At 40.3% G+C, this 20,051-nt stretch overlaps 1 protein-coding gene across 5 annotated transcripts in view; it reads right to left on the reverse strand.

The window, feature by feature from the left end:
* The window catches only part of LOC113036107 (A disintegrin and metalloproteinase with thrombospondin motifs 2-like), a 138,968-nt gene that overhangs the window by 76,973 nt on the left and 41,944 nt on the right, over positions 1 to 20,051 (reverse strand). For 4 of the 5 annotated variants that reach the window (XM_026192209.1, XM_026192201.1, XM_026192216.1 and 1 more), the window contains exon 3: positions 2,878 to 3,052. In XM_026192209.1, coding sequence (XP_026047994.1) covers positions 2,878 to 3,052 — 175 coding nt within the window. Of the gene's footprint in view, positions 1 to 2,877; positions 3,053 to 3,151; positions 3,572 to 20,051 lie in introns of those variants that run through there. The other variant, XM_026192225.1, reaches the window with a different exon arrangement.

Raw genomic sequence — 20,051 nt, forward strand, 5'->3', positions numbered from 1 at the left:
AAGAAGAAGAAGAAGAAAGAATTGATTTCTTTTTAACCTGAGGAAGGTGGAGAGAAGAAGAATCTGTGTGTAAGATCTATACTGCATTTCTTGTATAGCGCTGAGCGATATGATGCAACAACTGGAAGGTAAACCTTGTGTTTACATAATGTTGTGGTCTAGAATAGCTAGGACAAAAATGATAAAAAGGAAAAAAGAGAGAGAAACAAAGAGAGCGATCCACATCAAATGCTACTGGGAGCAGCACATGCCTGCTCGTCTGTCTGTCTGTCAGTCTGTCTGTCCGCTTAGCCTTGAAAATCCCAGCACTCAAAGCCAGACGACCACAGAACTCATGCCCACGCCACACACGCACACAGACACAAACGCGCACACACACACACAAACGGGCTCGCACAGTAGCCTGTTCTATCCTACGCTATTGATCTGCACCCCACTCTTCATTAGAAAGAAAGATTCAAAGGCAAGAAGGAGCAGTGAGACGTGTTGTGTGTGCCTATGTGTAAGGCTAAGTGTAAACGTATGATCAAGGGAGTTGTGTAAGCTGTGTGTGGTTGTATATGTATGTGATTCCATAAAGTTTTTCTTTCTTTCTTTCGTTTTTGTAAACCCATATGCATGTGTGCATGTATGTATGTGGATGTACTGCCAGGTATCAGTAACAGTGGGAGCAGATCTGTGTTACTCTAATGCAGTCTGTCCTCACTGGGTGTTCCTATGGAAACTCTCTCTCTCTCTCTCTGTATATTATTAGACATTCTTGAGTCAACTGCTCAGAATAGGAAGACACAGATCTCATCTATTGCAATGCATTCAGTATAAAGTCCTTCAGCTCACACCTGAACTGCGCGGCAGCTTAATTTCCTTGAAATTATTTTCACTTTTGCGATCGTGGGAGATACTGACTCTTGAACTGGTCAGTTTATTAACTTGTAGACATCAGATCAATGAGAGCAACTGGAGGGTCACGTCTACTGACTCGGGCCTGAGGCGTGCAGAGCAATAGCGGCGCTCTATTTTCTGGTAATTTTTCGATTTTTGTTTGATTAATTCTTTTAGTAATAGCACAAAACAAGAAGGCCTTGTGAAAAAAATACTCACATACCTCCAAACAAAACAAAAACAAACAAATTTAATACTAGTAGGTTTTTGTAACATGTAACAGACTAATTAGTCCAGTTCTTTTTTGCAGACTTTTTGCAGTTCCTTTGATTTAGATCTGCTAAATAACAAACAGTATTTCTCACACGACGTTAAAGAAAGAAGCTTTCCCAGCAGATTCTGACAATAATGCGTGCTTTACATTTGCTTTAGTCAGTATATGAATGACTAACTATAAACAGGTGTGTTTATTGAACCTTTTTACAATTAAAATAAATAAATAAATAATCTGAATCAATTTGTATATTTGTTTCTATTTGTTTAGTTTATGTTAGCATATAAGGAGGTTAGGATTATGGCTTGATGATGTAGACCTTTCAAAAACTCATGTATCTAAAACCTTCAGCTCTTTTGAATAGTATTGTATCTGTGGTTGAGAGCAAACTCAGTGAGATTGGAAAAATTTCAAGCTAGATTCAAGGTCAACAACAACAGAGCACGACACGGCAGTGGAAAGAGTGAAGTTTCCACAACGATCTATGTAAATATGAGTTAACACAAGCTAGTTTACTCCAACTGCAGGTACCAAGCTGGGATCAGTGGGAAGGTTGCATCAGTAAAGGTTTTTTAAACCCAACCCCCACATGAACCATCATCTTTTTTGCATTATTTTATTGCTAAATAAGGTTGACCACTCATCAACCTTTAAAAAGAAACCTTTTTGCATCTAAATGTGTTTGAAAATTTAATATGGTTGAAGGTCATTGTCAAACAACATATTAATAGCATTCTTCTGAGTGGTCAAATGACCATGAACAAAGAGCAACACACTGCCAAGGTACACAGACTAGTATTACCAGAATAAACATGTTTATAGCATTTATGTACAGCTATGCGTAAATTATGTTTCTCATGTAATCACAGGGTTATTGTGTTGCACATTGAGCCTCCGGACAGCCAAAGCACCGCAGCTGTGCAATGTTCAACTCCACCGATTGATGGAGTTCAAACAATTTAAGACTAACTTCTTCTTTTAGTTGCTGCATTGTCTGGCAATAAATTTACATTTATATCATAATATTCAGAATATTGAGTATTTGACTATATACTCATCTTCCCTTCCTCTAATTCGTGAGCTGACACAACATGGGAAACTTTTATATTTTGCTCGCCAAAATGACATCCATACCTGTTGTTTCAGTTTATTGATTTCATCTGTAGAGTGGAAAATGGAGGCAATCGCGACGAGAAACAAAAGACTTAAGCCAAGGCAGCTGTCAATTATTAAGGGAGCCAAGGCAGTGCAGGAACACAGAGGGTGGTACCTCACCAGTCACACATGTGTGTCTCCATATGTTACTCCTTCCTCACTGGAAAATTAGTGCAGTGACAAGATGTGTTTGAGGGTGTGTAGGTGTAATCTTTTTGACAGTGAGGCACGCTCGCACTGTGACTCACTGTCTTTGCACACAATAGTTTGATATGATTATATAACAAGGTGAGCGTTAGGGAAGAGTTTATTTAATGGGAGAACAGCTTGGGTTGTGCTTCAGCATATATTGTTGAGAACATAACCATGGCACAACTAACACTTGCACGACTTATCCAGGTTTAAAATTTAGTGTGAATGACCTGCACTTAAGTTGGAAGTCAGTGTTACTGAATAACTTCCACGTGTGGCTAGCTCCGATATAAAAAGAGAGGAGAGTGTAGAGCTGAATCGTGCCTAAAGAGCTTCAAAAGTAGAGGACAGTGCGATGAGAACTACAGACTAACCTCTGGAGTGGTAGTCGTTCGCTGCGCTGCTGATGGGCACTTTCTTAACGGCTGAAGAGCGATAGACGATGTGTGTCCTTCCTCCTCCCCCCTCCTCCTCCTCTTCTATCACTCCATCGCCCCTCTCGACTGGCTCGATAAAAAACTCCTCTCTCTCTGTCTTGATCATACCGGCCTGAAAAAGAAACATGACTCATTATATCATAGTAATACTTATCAGTCGCTAACATGACACCCAGCTTCTCCTCATCCAATATGTGCCTCCATCCCTCACCTCCCTGATAATTTAAAGAAAGAATCGAAGGAGAAGAGAAGGGGAGAGCGGTGATCCCTCCTGGGGCCCCCGCAGAGGTCCAGAGTGACACCTGGCATCTCAAATGGCCAACACAAGAGCAGGAGATGAGACTGTCCCACTCCCATCCTCCGCTAACACATCCTGTCAGGTAATTCCCCACATCCCTTGTGCACACACTCACACAACACACATCAGCCATGCTCACTGGGAATGTGCATGTGAACAGGGGTGAGGAAGAAGAGGTGGTGGCAAGTAAAGAAGAATACCCACAAAACACACACACACACACACACAAAAGGGGGTTGCGTACACATACATGGGGAAAACAGGCACTAGGAAAATTGCCCGTCACTCTCTGTTATTCCATCTGTCTGTTTAAGACAACTGGTAATTACCAAGGCAACGCACTGCTGTAGAGGAAAGAGAACACACAGAGAGGATTGCGAAGCTTTTGAGAGGAAGAGAGCAAAAGAAAGAGGGTGATAAATGAAGGGAAAACATTGATACGATCAGCATGTGCCTGTCGGCTTTTCTCTCCGCTCTGACAGGAGAAGGAAAATATGACGAACAAGCTGAAGACAGGAAAGTGAGCTGATGATAGAAAAAAAACATGCGTTACAGATGAATGAGGAATAAATAGCTGCGTGTGTACTGTACTGCATAGAGATTAGCTGAAGCAGGTGGAGTCAGAAGCCTTACAATGATACCAACACCTCAAATAAAAACAGGCAGTCTATTAAGCTCTGATAATGTCTGGGGGCGTGGTCAACATGATCTCTTAAAAAGCAGACCCCAAATGCATGTCCCCCTGCAACACAGTGCCAAATTTAAATGCAAAGTATGCCCACAACTGTTACACAATAAAGGCTTATTGAGAAAAGAAGGCTTTTAATCCAATACAAGGGTTTTTAATATGAACAGTTTATATGAAGTGTATTGTAGCGAGTTCCAAGGTTTTTAGTGAAACTCCTGGACAAGCATGCTATCTCATAATAACCTATGTGTTTGTTCCATTGTAAAACTCAAGACTCAAGACACATTGCAGTCCAACTGATATAGGATTTGATGATTTTATAATCTGATATATACCTGAGTGCCTAATATGGTAAATATGAAAGGTTACAAAGGTCGATCAAGATGTCATTAGATCAATGGAATGAGTACATGACTTAAATAATTAGGCTGGCTCTTCAATGAATGTGCCATGCTACCTTTAAAAAATGGTGCTAGTTTGGTTTTATATCCAATATAAGATACTGGACCTTTAGAGCAGCGGTCCCCAACCCCCGGGCCTCGGACCGGTATCGGTCCGTGAGTCGTTTGGTACCGGGCCGCGAGAGTTGAGGCTCAGGTGTGAAATGTATGGTTTTCAGGGTTTTTATCGGTTTTCAGTGTTATTTTGTTATCGTTTTTATCGTTAACTCGGTTTTCTTGGGTCTTTTCACGTGTGTTATGAATAAATCTTCTTTTTTTCGATACTGGTACTAGTTTTATTTTGTTGTATTTATCCGCGACACCTTAAAGGCCGGTCCGTGAAAATAATGTCGGGCATAAACCGGTCCGTGGCGCAAAAAAGGTTGGGGACCGCTGATGTAGAGGGACCTCGAAATCCCTCAGTCATAACCAAAAATTAAAATAAGCTTTGTCTGTTTATTTGCTTGGTGTGTTTATTTATGTATTTGGAGAAATTCAAAGCATTTCTGTTTTTGCTTGAGTTTTTCTAGGACATTAGATCATTTTCTTGTGATTTAGTGGACAAATACACACGAATGATGAATTTAGTTAATGCGATGTACAGTGTGTTTTTTGCCACTGCGCTGTATGAATACAACTGATTAGACTTCATGCTGTGTGAGAAAAAAGTAAAATAACACATGCACTACATTTGTCATTATTTCTTTTTCTTATTCAGTGCAGTCTTTAAAAAATCCATTTTATTGGCTACATCTGTATCAGTAATGTCTCTATAGTAGAGTACAGGGAGTCTAAATGCATCAAATCTAAAGAAATATGCTTGGTGGAAAAAAGTATGCGTAGTACTTATTGACTTTTCTATCAGAAATGGAGAATATGAATTTGTATGCTCCTAGTATTCCTCAGAGAGGCTGATTTGAAAGGATATTAGCAAAAGTTGCCCCTTAGAAATTAAAAGGTGCTCTTATTCTTGCTCTCTTCGTTCCTTCCTCTGTCTGCCTCTCTCCTTCACCCTGCCAGTCTGATGCTTTAGTCCCAGAAGGATGTTGACAAGTCACTGACCTGCCTCCCCTTTTCTCTTTTTCTCTTTCTCTTTTCTCGGCTCTCTCTTCCCATCCCTCTATTTTTTCGAGCTATGGTGCAGCATTCTGATTGGATCTGATGGATCTGCGATGGTGCATGCCTTCCCACTCTAGAATACCAAGCAGATGTGAGAGGAGAGCCGTGTCAAAGAAAAAAAGATGACATGTAGGACTGGGAGACATGCTTAGATCAACCAGAGCCCGCATAGTGGGGGTGGAGGGTCAGAGAGAGGAAAATGAGTGTGATCATATAAGAACTGGAGAAAAGCTTTGAGAAAGTGATGTAAATAGACACTATAATAGAATGAACAGTGAAAAGCACTGTCTTTATCTCCTCTAAATCATGGACACCCAAGTCCAAGCCAAGGGGATTAAAGGGAGGCTTGTCCAAATGCTTTGTCCGGATGAAGCAAAAGTTCAGATACAGAGTCATCAAAGCAGAGTCATTCAAAGACACAACTGAAAACCATGTTTGTATGTAGGCAACCTGGACTCTGCTAGCTTTGCTACTCAATTAAGTCTCTCTTATTTGAAATTTCCTTTATTGGTCTTCATGAAAAAATGAGGTGTGTTACTGTTTGTCTCCCTGTTGTGAGAAAAGCTTCAACTATAACACTTGCTATTAGAAACGGAAGCAGCGATTTTCATTTACACAGGGATCATTTTGTTTAACTCCCATGAAAGAAAACAGGAAGAGCATCAGCACATAATTCAGTTTTGTCAATTTCCATAAAACTCACAAATGCTCACAAGTGTAATTTTTAAAACTTTGTAGTCGTAACCTCTGAAGTCTAATGACTTCAAACCACGCTGCTTTGGCAGTCGTTGCTTTCACGTAAAATCTTTCCCGCTTGAATCACACCGATACGCTTAATGGTGAAAGCTGCAAAGAAACGTATCCTTGACTGACACTGCACTACTTTGACTAAGGAGAGTGATTTCTGCTAATTCGATGATCCTTGCAGTGAGTGTTGTGCAATCTGATGGCTCTGCATGACGTGTGGCATTTGGCTGATGGGTAACTTCAATAATAGTGCACAAAAATGTTGTCTCCATTTAAAGAACACTGTTTGCAAATGTCTGTATTCCTCTAAAATTATGTAACATCAGAAACACACATTAAAATGATGTCATCTGGTGATCCGTAAAATCTCAAGCTTCCTGCCAAGTGGATATTCAGCTGCTTTTATGAATTTTTTTCATTTCCTTTGTAATTGCTGTAGCTTAAAAAATCATCGCCCTATAACTAGTTTTGCCTGTTCGGGGACTGCTCTAGGCTCAGCTGCCTTGCTAGCTGCTGTTCTCTTATTACGGTAAATTCATTGTGCTCCTTTGGGTGATGAGCCTCACGTTTTATTAAGTTTGACATGTTAAAATTTAGCTTATTAGCTTCCCTCCCCTCATGAGGCACTTAACTCTAACAGAATCACTCTCTACATTTCATCATCATCTAAAAACCTTTTATAATCTGTATATTAGATCACACACATAAAGCAGCCTTGGGTTTGGGTGAAAAGGTTGGGAATGATCGTGAATTTCACAAGGAGGATTAATATCTTTTTCATCATATGAATGTAAATATATATTTATATATTCACTTTATGATAGCCGTATGTGATAGGGCTGTGTATAGCTGTAGTCCTGGTAGAGTGCCTGTTGGCTGGGGTTCTCTCAAGTGAACGAGATTAAGACTTCACTTTGGTTCTGATCAACAACCAGTGTAGAGCATTGGGACTTCTTAGGTTTCTTTGGTGGGGTATATATATTTTTTATCTGATATAAAAATGTCAAATTGCAAGAAGCAGCATTTACATCCCCTAGTGAACACAACAATGAGACGAGCCCAGGCATGTCTGAGAGCAAGAGCAGTGTGTCAGCTTTTGATGATGATTTAATACCTATAAAGGGAGCTACTCCACAAATTGAAGCGCACTATACTTCGCAAAATATGTACGAAATTTATTCTGACACAATTTTCACCACTTGAGGCAAAAAGATGCTTTCAAGTAAAAGTAGTCTACAAAGGAGGAGATATTAGCAGCTGGTGACGTGCAACCAAAATGCAAACATATGACTTTAAGTGTTGCTGGAGCACTCGTTAATTACATAGTGAGTGCTTATGCACAGTTGATAGATATAATGCGGTGTCACTAATATTATAGTGAGGGTGTGATGGGAGTGTCTGGCAAAGGCAAACCTTCACCTCCTGCAAAACTTCAGCAACATTCCAAGCGAGTCTGGATGCTTCATATTCCCCAATATAACTCGAAAAACTAGATCATGGACAACACAGGTAAAGTTGGCCACCATCCTTAAGAAGCCTTATCAAAATTGGTCAAACCTGTGGGACTCTTGAGAGAACTTACAAGTACTAATGGGCTAAGCAGAATGTGGTTTTGGTGGCTACCAAGGCAAGAACCAGTGTGATGGGATTTCAGTGTGGTTTGAAACAAGAGAAATTCTGTCAGAAAACTCAGAGGGGTGAAGCAGCTTTTAGGCAAAAATGTGTGTGGTGGGAGTGGAAGGAATATTTTGAGGATCTCCTGAATTCCAGTGGCATGCCGTACTTCCATAGAGGAAGCAGAGAACTATCTGAGTTATTCATTAGCTGTTCGGCGGCTGAGGACAGATGAGATCCACCCTGTTTGTCAAAGCTCTCGATTTTACGGCATTGTCTTGATTAGCATGTCTCTGCAATATTGTACTGTCTTATTCTGTCAATGTGTAATAGTTTAGATTGCCACATGTTAATGTGAGTTATCGTTTGCATACAGTGTTGTGAATTTAGTCTGCCATAATGGTTGATAGCTAACTGTCAAAAAAAACAGGCAGGCTGCTGCCATGCTGTCCTTGCTGTTGTTTGACCTCTTTGCAAAGGTCATTGTGTGCACTGTAATTTATTTTAGATTTTTGCAAGAATCTGGATCTAGGGTCTGAGATAGATAGTAACTGATCATCCTGGAAAAATGGACCACATTGTCTTTAAAGGTGAGACATCTGAAATAAATTGCTATCATTTTGAAAAAAAAAATATAGAAACAAATAAAAAGTTAAATCCAAAAAAAGGAAAACTGCTTGTTTCTCCAGGTTCACATCTGGTTTAGAGATTAGTTATTACAGAGCCAAGTAAACGCTGTGTTCTCGGAACACAGTATTTTCTCAGGGAGAAAGTAAATTGAGAACAGGGTCCTCCAAAGGTTTCCTGCTGTTGTGACTACTTTTGCCAGGTTTGAGTAAGAGATAATCTGGATTCACGGTGGCAAACGTGTCTATTGTAGAGATTAGCACACCAGACATATAAACCTACGTAGTTCTAAACAACAAGTCCAGTAAAGAAAACCCCAATGAAAAATGGGTGCCATGTCTCCAAATGTGGGGAAGGAAAAACATGGAGACGGGGCTCTATTATTCATGTTTGGGTAAAACATGAGACAGCTAATGGAGCTGGAAGAAATAAAGATCAAATAAAAGAGGCAAAAGCCAAGAAAAAAATAAAAATGAAACATTTTATTGAAATTGAAAAGTACCTGAAGGCATTAAATGTGTAGAAATCTGACACAGAGTCCAAGGACAGAAGGAAAATTAAGGGAAAGGGCTCAGCAGAACAGTAAAGGGGATACGAATGAAACAGTTAAATCTGACCCTTCCAGCCATTCTCTGACCACAGCCCACCACTGAAGGTTTCACATCAACAAGCCTGAGAAAGCACAACCACCTTCATGTCAGAGTTTTTTCCCCGATATCCCACCAAACAGTGAGACCCTCCAATTCCGATTCATATGCATCAGTGGACAGCCCCTGCTCGACCTTTGACTCCTAACTAAGGAAAAAAAAATTCTAGTGAATATCCTACATGAGACATCAGCAGACAACATCATGACTCGGATGATGATGACAATAAGGCGTACAGGGAGGTCATTTCAGCCCCGTGTAAGGTCAGACATCATGTCATCTTGACAATCTCCTCAAAAAATGGACAAAGAGCTCTGCATAGCAGCTCTAACCATGTACCAGTCTAGCCAAGCTACAGCCTTTGTGCCAGAAGCCCTGACAGCAACCATGTACAAAGCTCCTGCTTGATGCGTGCTATCTTTAACAATTAAGCGATGGGACGATATGACCCAGACATGTGTTTCAAGTGCTATCAGAAAGGACATTGGGCTACAGACTGCCTTAGCAGGGACAACACTGAGAGACATGCAACTACTCTGACTCAGCTGATGGTTGCAGTAGACCAGGGGTGTCAAACTCAAATACACAGTGGGCCAAAGTTCAAAACTGGAACAAAGTCACGGGCTAACATTAATATTTATTGAAAAAAAAAATCTTCCTCTAGATATAAGAATGAATCTTTTCTTATGGACTCAAACAAGTTTTGCTGAAAAACTGAATATGGAACAAGCAAAGCTTAATACTAAACGATATATATATTAGCTGTATAATACCAGTAGGCCAGCTCTAATAGTAATTTGGCATGTCTTCGCGGGCCAAATGTAATTAGGCTGCGGGCCAAATTTGGCCCGCGGGCCAGAGTTTGACACCTATGCAGTAGACGGTGCTACACCTACAACACACACAGGTGATAGCATACACACCCTATGCTCACGCTTAGTAACACACGCTATTCCCTACCAAACCAAAAGCTTCAAACTCCTCCACAGGTTAGTGGCACCTGTGTCTCGTCTGTTAGAGGGTGAAGAGAAGTGGTAAGAAAAAAACTTATGTGTAATGATGAATGAAGGAAATTGAAACTTCAAACATTTTTGCTGTCTGCCTGATGCCATGATATAATGTGTTGTTTGGGTATTTGAACCCCTGAAGGCCTCACTGTAATTAAACTTGAAGGGTTTGAGCCTGACCCCCACATTTTCAGGCCTGATCAGCTTTAATCAATAGAAGCTGTCAGGTGGTAACATAAGTGACCTACTTTTGGTAGATGCTGGGAAATGTACACCACACACACCAAGGTACTGTGGCTTTATTTTTAAAGCCACAGTACCTTGTATTATTTTAACACTTTATTTTTAAGGTGTTAAAATAATACAACAATAACAAAGACAAAAACACGATCAAACAAGGCAAAACATAATGAAAAAAATTAATTTAATAATGGGTCTTCCTTTTCCCCCCATTAATATAGTTAGCTAAAACCAAACTGAAAATGTAAAATCTCAATTTAGCTAATTAAAAGAAGAATAAAAAGCTAATATATATATATATATATATATATATATATATATATATATATATATGTATATGTATGTATGCGTGTGTGTTTATAAGCAGCAAAAGCAAAACTGAAAAGAACAACCACTTCTAGAAAGTAATTGAAACTAAACTGAATCGTAAAATCTTGATCCTTTGCACTGAACCTCACGTGTCTCTATAGATATCGATAGTGACTTCAAGAAACAATGCCACAGAGAATTTATGACCACACACTTGTTCATGTCAAAACATAAATGTGCATTTAACAAACACATAGTTTAACATGTTTGATGTATAAAATCTGTTCCTCAAGAGACAGATAGGAAGATTTTGGCCCTCACTCTGTTTTGGTCAAATATAGTGAACTTTCACTTGGCGTGGCAGACATCGCTTTCAAGTGCTGCAGTGTTTTAAATGATGCTGTGTTGCTACCTGTTGCAGGGGAAGGGGAAAACAACTCAACCTGATATGTCAGTGTCTTGGATATCTTGTTTGGGAGGCCCCTTAGAGATGGATTGGGTCCCACCAACCGCTGTGAAAGTGGGATATTGCAAATCTTCATCTTCTGTGCTATCCCAAATTTACAGACAGATGAAGGATGGCCTAGCCACCTCAACCTGACAACCAACAAGTGCAGACAGTTTACTCCCTCTGGGTTAGGGTTACTGCAATACTACAGGAAGTTTAAAGACAGTGACTCTGAAATAGGCATCTGAGACTGTCGTCCTTGGTTTTACTTTTCAAGAAGAGAGTAGAGTCCACCCATGCTAAACTTTCAGTAAATGACCTAAGAGACAGCCAGTGACACTGAAGAATACAGTTACTTGAGATATGACCTTCTAGGAAATATATTAGAGGGTCACCCAGGCAACTGGAGCTTCAGCGTGTACATGGCTTTAGCCTTTGAGGTTATTTCGTGAGCTTATTCAAAGCTAAAGTCTTTCTTGGTTGGTTTGGGAACACTTTTAAGTCTCCCAGAAGGGCTGGAGGAGGTCCCTAAGGAAAAGGAGGTCTAGACTGCTATTGCAGTCTGGAACCTGGATCTCAGTAAGCAGGAGAGAAAGTAGATGAGGAGCCACAACCAAGATTTTTACATCTTCTTAGTATAATGATCGTAGCCTTAAGTATGTAAATATGCCTGTATATACCCAATCTCCTCCTTAACTGGTGGGCGAATCTCAAAGGAACTTTACACAAACATCGTCGTGCATACAGTGATCATGAACATGTATTATAAATCCCAGTTCTACTGATTTTCATATTTATCATCGCCCTGTGAATGCATCCATTTGCATTTGTTTGTCATGTCATGTTCAGTGTATGTCACCCATACGTAACTTCATGGTCACCAAAATTTGTATCCACACTCAAAACGATGCCAAAATTATACTTTTTTTTAAAAGAGTGAAACAAATGCAGCTTAAACTTAGCTTAAACAACCGCCAGTGAATTGCCATTCTAATCGACTATCAAGTATGAAAACATTAGCACATAGAATGCGCCACATATTCACTTCTGGCTCACACTCAAACAATCATTCATGTTCACAACTCAGCAAACTGTGCTGTATATAATGGGTTTTCATTACTCTCACGACAACTGAGACAGTGACACTAACCACAACCCTCCCTCTGAGACCCTGATGTCCATCTGAAGAATCCAAATGCGGATCCTAAACTGAGTCTCACTTTACATCTGGGGGATATTTGAAACCACACTGAGCTCTATTTGAAGATGTGAAGGTAGTAACTTGAGTCCAGGGTAAGTGTCATGAGGAGGACATGAGACAGTAGAGTAGCAGAAAAGCCGTGTTGGAGTGGAGGAGTGGATGTTGTGGTGAGGATCAAAGTCACACCCGGTTGGGACCCTCCAGCTCAGTCCAGTGGCAGTCATTGTGTGTGTATGCGTATGTTTGATCTGGTGTCACTATATGTGTATGTGTGTGTGTGTGTGTGTGTGTGTGTGTTTGATCTGATTCATAACCCTGCTACTGCTGGCTTACTTCACACACAGTTGCACACATGCATCCACAGGCAGGCGGAGCAGGCACAGTCACACAAACCCAAACACACATCTTCGCACAAATATAGCTTTGATAGTGACTCACTCTCACTGTGTAACCCTCCATTCATTCACCCTTTGAGTCATGAGATAATCAGTGTCATACAATAGTAAAGCTGATTTGGAAAATTAGAGACACTTCAGAGAGACAGATTAAGAGGAGACGTCATCGCAAACATTAATACTGTTTTAATTACTCGCATCAGCAGCAAATTATAGCTTTTGGCTCAGCGAAAACAAGCTCTGAAAAAAAAAAAGATTTGTATTGTGGACTATAAATACGGCTCTGGAAATAATGTAAATTTATATAACTCGAACCCAGCCTTTAGTGACGGTAAATATAAAAGAAACTGGAAAAATGTACCGCTTGACTCTCACTGGGGAGAGATGGAGAGCAAAAGCAGCAGAAAACTTCAGATTAGGACAGATTCATTAAGTGAATTAAACTGTTTTCTTAATGTTGTCAGGAGTGAGGCATTTTCCCAATTATGTTAATCCGGGATATGGAAGCAGGATGAGGAGAATAAATCTGACACAGCAGAAAAAAACATGAATCTAAACACATTAAACGCATAAAGAGAGTCAGGCCTTGTTGTACTTAAACTTTCTGAAAGCTTTTCTACTTCAGCTCCCACACACTCATAGGATGACCGAGTGTGTGTGTGTGTGTGTGTGTGTGTGTGTGTGTGTGTGTGTGTGTGTGTGGTGTGAGCCAGATGCCAGTGTGATTTAAGCCAGAGAGGACTTAGTGACACTGCCTCATCCCTGTCACCCTGCTCAGCTCATTACATAGAGTGGTCTCTAAAAATGGCCACTAAAAACAGAAGAAAAAAACCTGCAAGCACTCACCTACACACTCTCTCTCTCTCACACACACACACACACACGCACGCACACACACACACACACGTCGCAGCTCTGTCCCAGTCGCCCTTATATGTCTTCTTTCTGCACCTCATTTCTAAATTGTGCATTTTTGACCTACATTTCAGATCACCCTATCTCTATGTTTCTCCCTTACACACACACACACATGCACACACTAGGGGTCATTTCAGGTTTAAAATTTTCACTCAGGCCGACACAAATTAAAGATCTACAAACACAAATTGCATAAAACAAATTGAAAAAAAAGCAAAAAAACAAAGCAGTCAAAGGAAGAGGATGAGACACGAGTATACAGGAAAAGCCCTCTGTGAGTCCCCTACAACACCACTCTGGGGCTTTACTCTTCCCCATTGATGCACTTATGGAATTTTCTGTTTCTGGCCAATCAGCTCTCTTTCCTGTGTCCCCTTCCCCCCCCTTTTTTTTTTTTTTTTAACTTCTGCTATTGCATCTGCAATGATTTCAAACAGTTCTGTAAGCATTCCATTCTACTTTCCTCCATTTCTTTCCATTAAGTAAGTGGGGAAGGCCTCCGATGGGTGAGAGTGAAGACCCAGGTGCTGGAAAAGGACAAAAGCAGAGTGCAGCACGTATTATTTTAACAGACTAATAATAGCAGTAGTAAGCCAAACTTAGTTAGCCTGACAGCACGATCTGTGGAAATTTTGGTTCGGGGTCAAAGCTTTGACACAGACAGAAACACAGTTGCTGACAGTCTGGCAGTTAGACCTAGCCAGACAGACAGTTTGGAGCTGCCTCACTGTCCCGTTGTCTCTCTCCCTATTCCTGTTGTTATTCATTAGGACAGAAGCTCCCTCCCCCTGCTGTCTATCCAAACAGAGATTATGAATCAGCAGTACAGGCAAGAGGACAAGTGTAGACAGAATAAAAAGAGGAGCCAAAACAACAGAAATATGTGTTAACCAGCTGGGTAAAGGTGTTTCTTTCTGCTAAAAATGAGACAATTTAAAAGTGACAGGTGAGAATTAAGTGTGACATTGCGGATGGTCTAGAGAAAGACTTGAGGGAAATTATGGGTCAATGAATAGTCACTGAAGAACACATATAAGAGATAATTTAAAAACCTAATCACAATTAGCTCAAAACTGGAATAAATCAACTGATTCAATTATCAGAAGCAGCCATACTTGGTCTCTACTGTTGTCTGTGTGGCTCAGGTATTAGCAGAGGGCCTGTAATTCCTGAACAGAGTGTCAGGTTTGACTTGAAGAGCCAGAGGCTCCATAACATAAAGCTACTCTAATCTCACAGGAAGGTTTATTCTAATCATGAACAACTGTGTGGAGAGGAGCTGATTTACAACACTGTCCCAACAATGACAAAACAATGCTGTTAAGAAAAACTCAGAACTCCAAACAAACCCTGGGGCGCTGTAACAGAGATGGTCTCTGAGGAAATGCACGCCTATAGGGCTTCGTGTTTGTTTTCACCTTGGCAATTTTCATTATATCCAGTGTACATTAGGAGTTAAGTGAAAAACTATTAGAACAAATTCAAGAACTTTGCAGGGTGAAAATATTAAAGGTGTTGAGTTAATTTTGCAAGACACATGTGATGTGGATGCTGGAGGCTACGAACACAGACATATATAAACATATATAAGACAAAATTAAATGATATGCAAATCTGTTACCTCATATTTTACTCAGAACAGAATACAGAAAACACATTGAATGTTTATGTGAGAAAATGCGCCATTTTAAAAAATATATATATTAGCTCTGAATTTAGTGGTAGCAATATTTCTCAAAAAAGTTGTAACAGACCAATAAAAAGCTGGGAAAGTATGTGATGCTAAAAAGATATTTTGCAGCTACGTTTTTTTAATTGGCAACAGGTCCGTAAGATGAATAGACAGGCAGAGTTAACAGTGAAGATGGGCAGAGGTTCACTAATATAAAAAAATATGTTCCTATGAATTATGGAATTATTTGAATATCTTATGATATACAGTACACAATCATCAAAAGATTCAGAGAATCTGGAAAAATCTGGGCTGTCTGATGGAACTACATTCATAATTCCTCCAGAAATCACTTTGTTGGGGGGAATTTGGTTGTTGATAGGACATAGGTTTGAGTCCTTTATTTATAAGTGTACAACTGTATCAAAGTTAGGGATGGGTACCGATAAACGGTAGTAACCAGACCGAAAAGCAGCGCACATTTCGGTGCTTTATTTTTTTTTTCCTGAGATGTCATACACTTTGGATTTTAGCCAATCATTTTACCTTTCCAAGGATAGTAGGCGGGCCCAGGTACGTACGTTCTTTTAGAGCAGAGCTACAGATTAAAAATGCCCAAGGCGAAGCGGTCAAAAGCCTGGCTTTACTTCACAGCAAAAGATGCAAACTCAGCAGCCTGCAACAAGTGCTTTAAGCTGATACTGTGCAAAGGAGATAATGCCTCGAATCTGATGAAACCTGGCGATGCATAGCGTTTTTTTTAAAGCCGAGAAATGTACTGTATTTGATAGCTTGCTGCAAGACCGAGCACCGAGCACATCTACTGCCGGTGTAGTAAATCTCCATTAGCGAGTTAGCGTGGATCGCCCCGTGCGTGAGCTGGACAGTGCTTATCATTTTGCAGAAAAAAGAGACTGCTAAAAATAAAAACATAAGAGGTTTTTGGACAAAGTTTGTGTTCTCCATTCTTTAAGCACCGGTTCGAGCACCGTTTAAGCACCGGCACCATGTCAAAAGGACCAATTTGTCACCGGTATCAGATAAAACCTAAACGATACCCATCCCTAATCAAAGTATTGGCGACTTTCAAGCCTTTGAGTCGCCGAGCAGCTGAATAGGGGAATAATGTTGACGCGCCCGCTGTTTAAAACGTTAGTCAAAGTTCCAAGTTAAAACTCCTTTATTTGTTATCAAATCCTTAAAATCCGTAGAAAAACAGTGATCAAAAACATTCCAAGCTTGAGCGGTCAGCAAAAGTCGACTTCCCCCATCACCCACTCATTCACAAAATTTCCCTCGGGCCGTGAACAGGTGATATAGCAATCACTATTACTGACACCACGTGACCCAAAGCTACGCCTATCCATAACACAAAGTATCTTGTTAACACTTAACTGTTAATTACACTCCCAAAAAGTTGATTCTTTTCATCTGGTCATAGCAGTTTCAGTGGGAGAAACGTTTTGTCATTCATCCAAGTGACTTCTTCAGTCTCAGCTGACTGCAGGTTTCCCCAACCTTATAAACAGAACATTTGCATAATGACTGAAACCAGCACCACTGAATGAACAATGGGCTGGGAAGTTACTTTTGGGGATTTACTTACCTGGATAATTGAGCGTGCATCAAGATGTTAATTACACTGTATTTACTGTTTATAAACCGTTTTAATGCAGTGTAAATCAGCTACAAGGGCATTTAAATGTTCATATGAGAAAAAAATGAAACTTTAAATCACTTCTTTCATAAAGAATTCAACAGATGTTTACAGTCTATTTATATACACTAACAAATTAATGCAAGGATAAAAGTAAATGCATTAACAAACCTATGGCGTGAGTTATGCATGTAACAGATTACACTTAAAGCATTGATGCTGGCAAACGAGTCGACAATGACCTCTGCAAGGTGAAAAAAGACTAAGATGTGAATAAAAAGCTGTGGAACAAGATATTAAGTGACCTTGCTGAGATAATTTTATAAAGTGTCAATAAATCTGTCATTGTTCCAAAATTGTTTGTTTTTTTGGCATGAAAAACTGATCTGCGGAAATAATTTGAAACACAAAGTCCACAATTAATTGTGCAGTCCAGCTGATTTGTAGGGAACAGGGCTGACACACATTTTAATGGACTGAAGGTTAATCTTTACAGATCTTTAGCCTTTGTGTGCTCCCAGCCTTTCCTGTGCTCATGCCAGCAAACACTCTTAATGATACACACACACACACACACACACACACACACACACACACACACACACACAAAGCTCCAGCCAAGTACCCATCAATCCTTCTCACTGCCCAAGCCCTGCCATCGATCAGTGAGTATGTGTGTGTGCGCGCGCGACTGTGTCTGCATTCTTCTTTTGGTGTGTTCACAGTTTTGTGCGTGGTCGTACAGATTGATAAATGACCCCGATTAGTGGCAACTGACCGCTCTATGATTGCAATCTAAGTGTAGCGGAACAGCTGTTCTCGGGGCAGTGTTGTCTAGAGCAGTCTGCGATTAATACAACAGCACTTTAATGAATTACAAATCAACCACAGGCCTCGGATCTGCTGGCCGGTAATACGTACACAGCTCCACCTGTGAATTTTGAGGTCTGTGGCAAAACCATGACATATTGTGTTATACAAGCATCCCAGAACCAACTAGAACCAACCAAATAAAACAGCAAGAAAATTCAGTTTTTTTCACATCTCTCCATATTCTGTCCGTATTACAGTTGTTTGTATAAGCTGTCAGCTGGGGTTGTTGGAATGTTTGTATGAAGACTTGAAGACTTCAAAGTGGCTTTTTTCCCACTCCTATCTTGTCTTTTCCAGGTAAGCCTTCTCACTATTTTTCTTTCAGTGTCACTGTTCTTTCCTGACCCATTGGCCTCTCCCTGATGCCTAAAATCACCTACAAACACACACTGTGACACTTCCACACACGCACATAGACACTCCGATTAACGCCCATCCTCAACCTTATCTCTACTCTATCTCTTTATCTTCACATCTATTGGGTATACCTGTAACCTAGCAACAGAGCTGAGCAAAGACCCACCCCTACCTGCTCACTGCGCTGACTCCTAGCCCTAACAGCCAATCAAACCGTGTCAGGGCAGCAACAAGAGCCAATCAAATTTCTGCTATAACTGGGAGTTGCCCCTTGCTCTCCACCCTTTTGACCCCACATGCAGGAGTATGCATGTCCATGCAATGCATGCTTACGCATTACACAGAAGGAGAGGTCTATAAAGACCACAGAGACCACAGCATTGGGCTCTGTGTTGATTATGTGAACCAGTACTTTACTAAAGAGGAAAATAAAATGTGTGATTGCAGAATTCTTGATGAACGACTGCAAGAGTAGTCTTCCAGACTAAGACATATAAACTGCTCAGTACATGCACAGAATACACTGTGAATAAAATGTTAGGTAGACTGCTTTTCATACCGAATTTTCTCTGCAAGGCCTGCTCCTTTTCTACTCTTTTTTTTTCCGCCTCTCTTGGCTACTGACATTACAAACTAATAAAAAAATACCCTCTTTGCTGTCGTGTCTCTTTGACCACTGCTGAATACTTCTTGATTTATTTCTCTAGATGAATCAATGCGCGCTCCTGCTGTACTATTGTGGTGCAAAATCAACATGTACCCGTCCAAAGCCATCGGTGTCGCTATGTGGCCAGAAAACATGAACACCTACTTTGTTCAAAGCACATTTTATTTTTCCACCCTAACACTGCGTTATTTCCTTCAGAACCCTTTTGTATTGACATGCCCATACTTCCTCTTTGTAGGATAGACTATAGTATTTTCTTTTTTGCAATAAAATCAATACCCAGATACAATACACCTGAAAGCTGAAACTAAAAGACACAAACTGCGGGCTTAAAAAACCTGACAAACAGCATCGACAGTGCAGGAACAAATGGTCTACAGATGTGTCCCACCCACATTATTCTACGGATCCCAAAGTACCCCTGGTATATAATCAATATTAAGTGCAAAACCTTAAAAATATGTAAGTTAAATTTTAACATTCAGAGCTTATAAAGCTTATTTATATGTACAGATCTATATTTACATTCCTTTTCCCCAGTTGCAGATAATGCTATAATGATCAATTGCTTTCTTAATGTCAATCAAGCACTCATCAACAGTAAACTTACACTCTGACTTGGTGCTCTTCTTTTGGAAGTTTTGCTTGAAATCCACCTTTATATCCGTCTTATCCTTTGGTCCTTATCTTTGAGTTTTAGCTCAGTTCTTGCTGTGTCACATCAAGCACTTTGTAAACAGTGTTTTAAATGAACATATTTAATGCATGCAGGGTTTTTTTTCCTTGGCTTATCTTTCCTTCTTTGATCTCTCTATCCGCCTGTCCTGTGTCATCGCCTCGTCGCCTCTCTCTTCTTGTATTTTTGCATTTCTGCTCCTTTCCTGGAATCTGTCACAACTAATGCGAGTGGATGGGAGGAAGGTGGCGTGCGAGGGAGAAGATCTACCTTTGAATCGTTACAGCACTCCCTTGCACTGTGTCAATGGGGAGGAAGGGGAGGGGGAATCAAAACTGAAAATTTTTAAATTTAATCAGCCTCTAGTCGGATAGATGGAAGATGGGAAAGTAGACAGGGGGAAACGAGATGCTGGTCCGAACAAATACACACAACTGCTATTGCAAATATTCCCTTTCACATGGGCCCAGACTTGATGCACATACTGGAAAGCTGATCTATTCACTCTACT

This window comes from Astatotilapia calliptera, chromosome 2 (assembly GCF_900246225.1).
Source record: "Astatotilapia calliptera chromosome 2, fAstCal1.2, whole genome shotgun sequence".
Taxonomy (NCBI): domain Eukaryota; kingdom Metazoa; phylum Chordata; class Actinopteri; order Cichliformes; family Cichlidae; genus Astatotilapia; species Astatotilapia calliptera.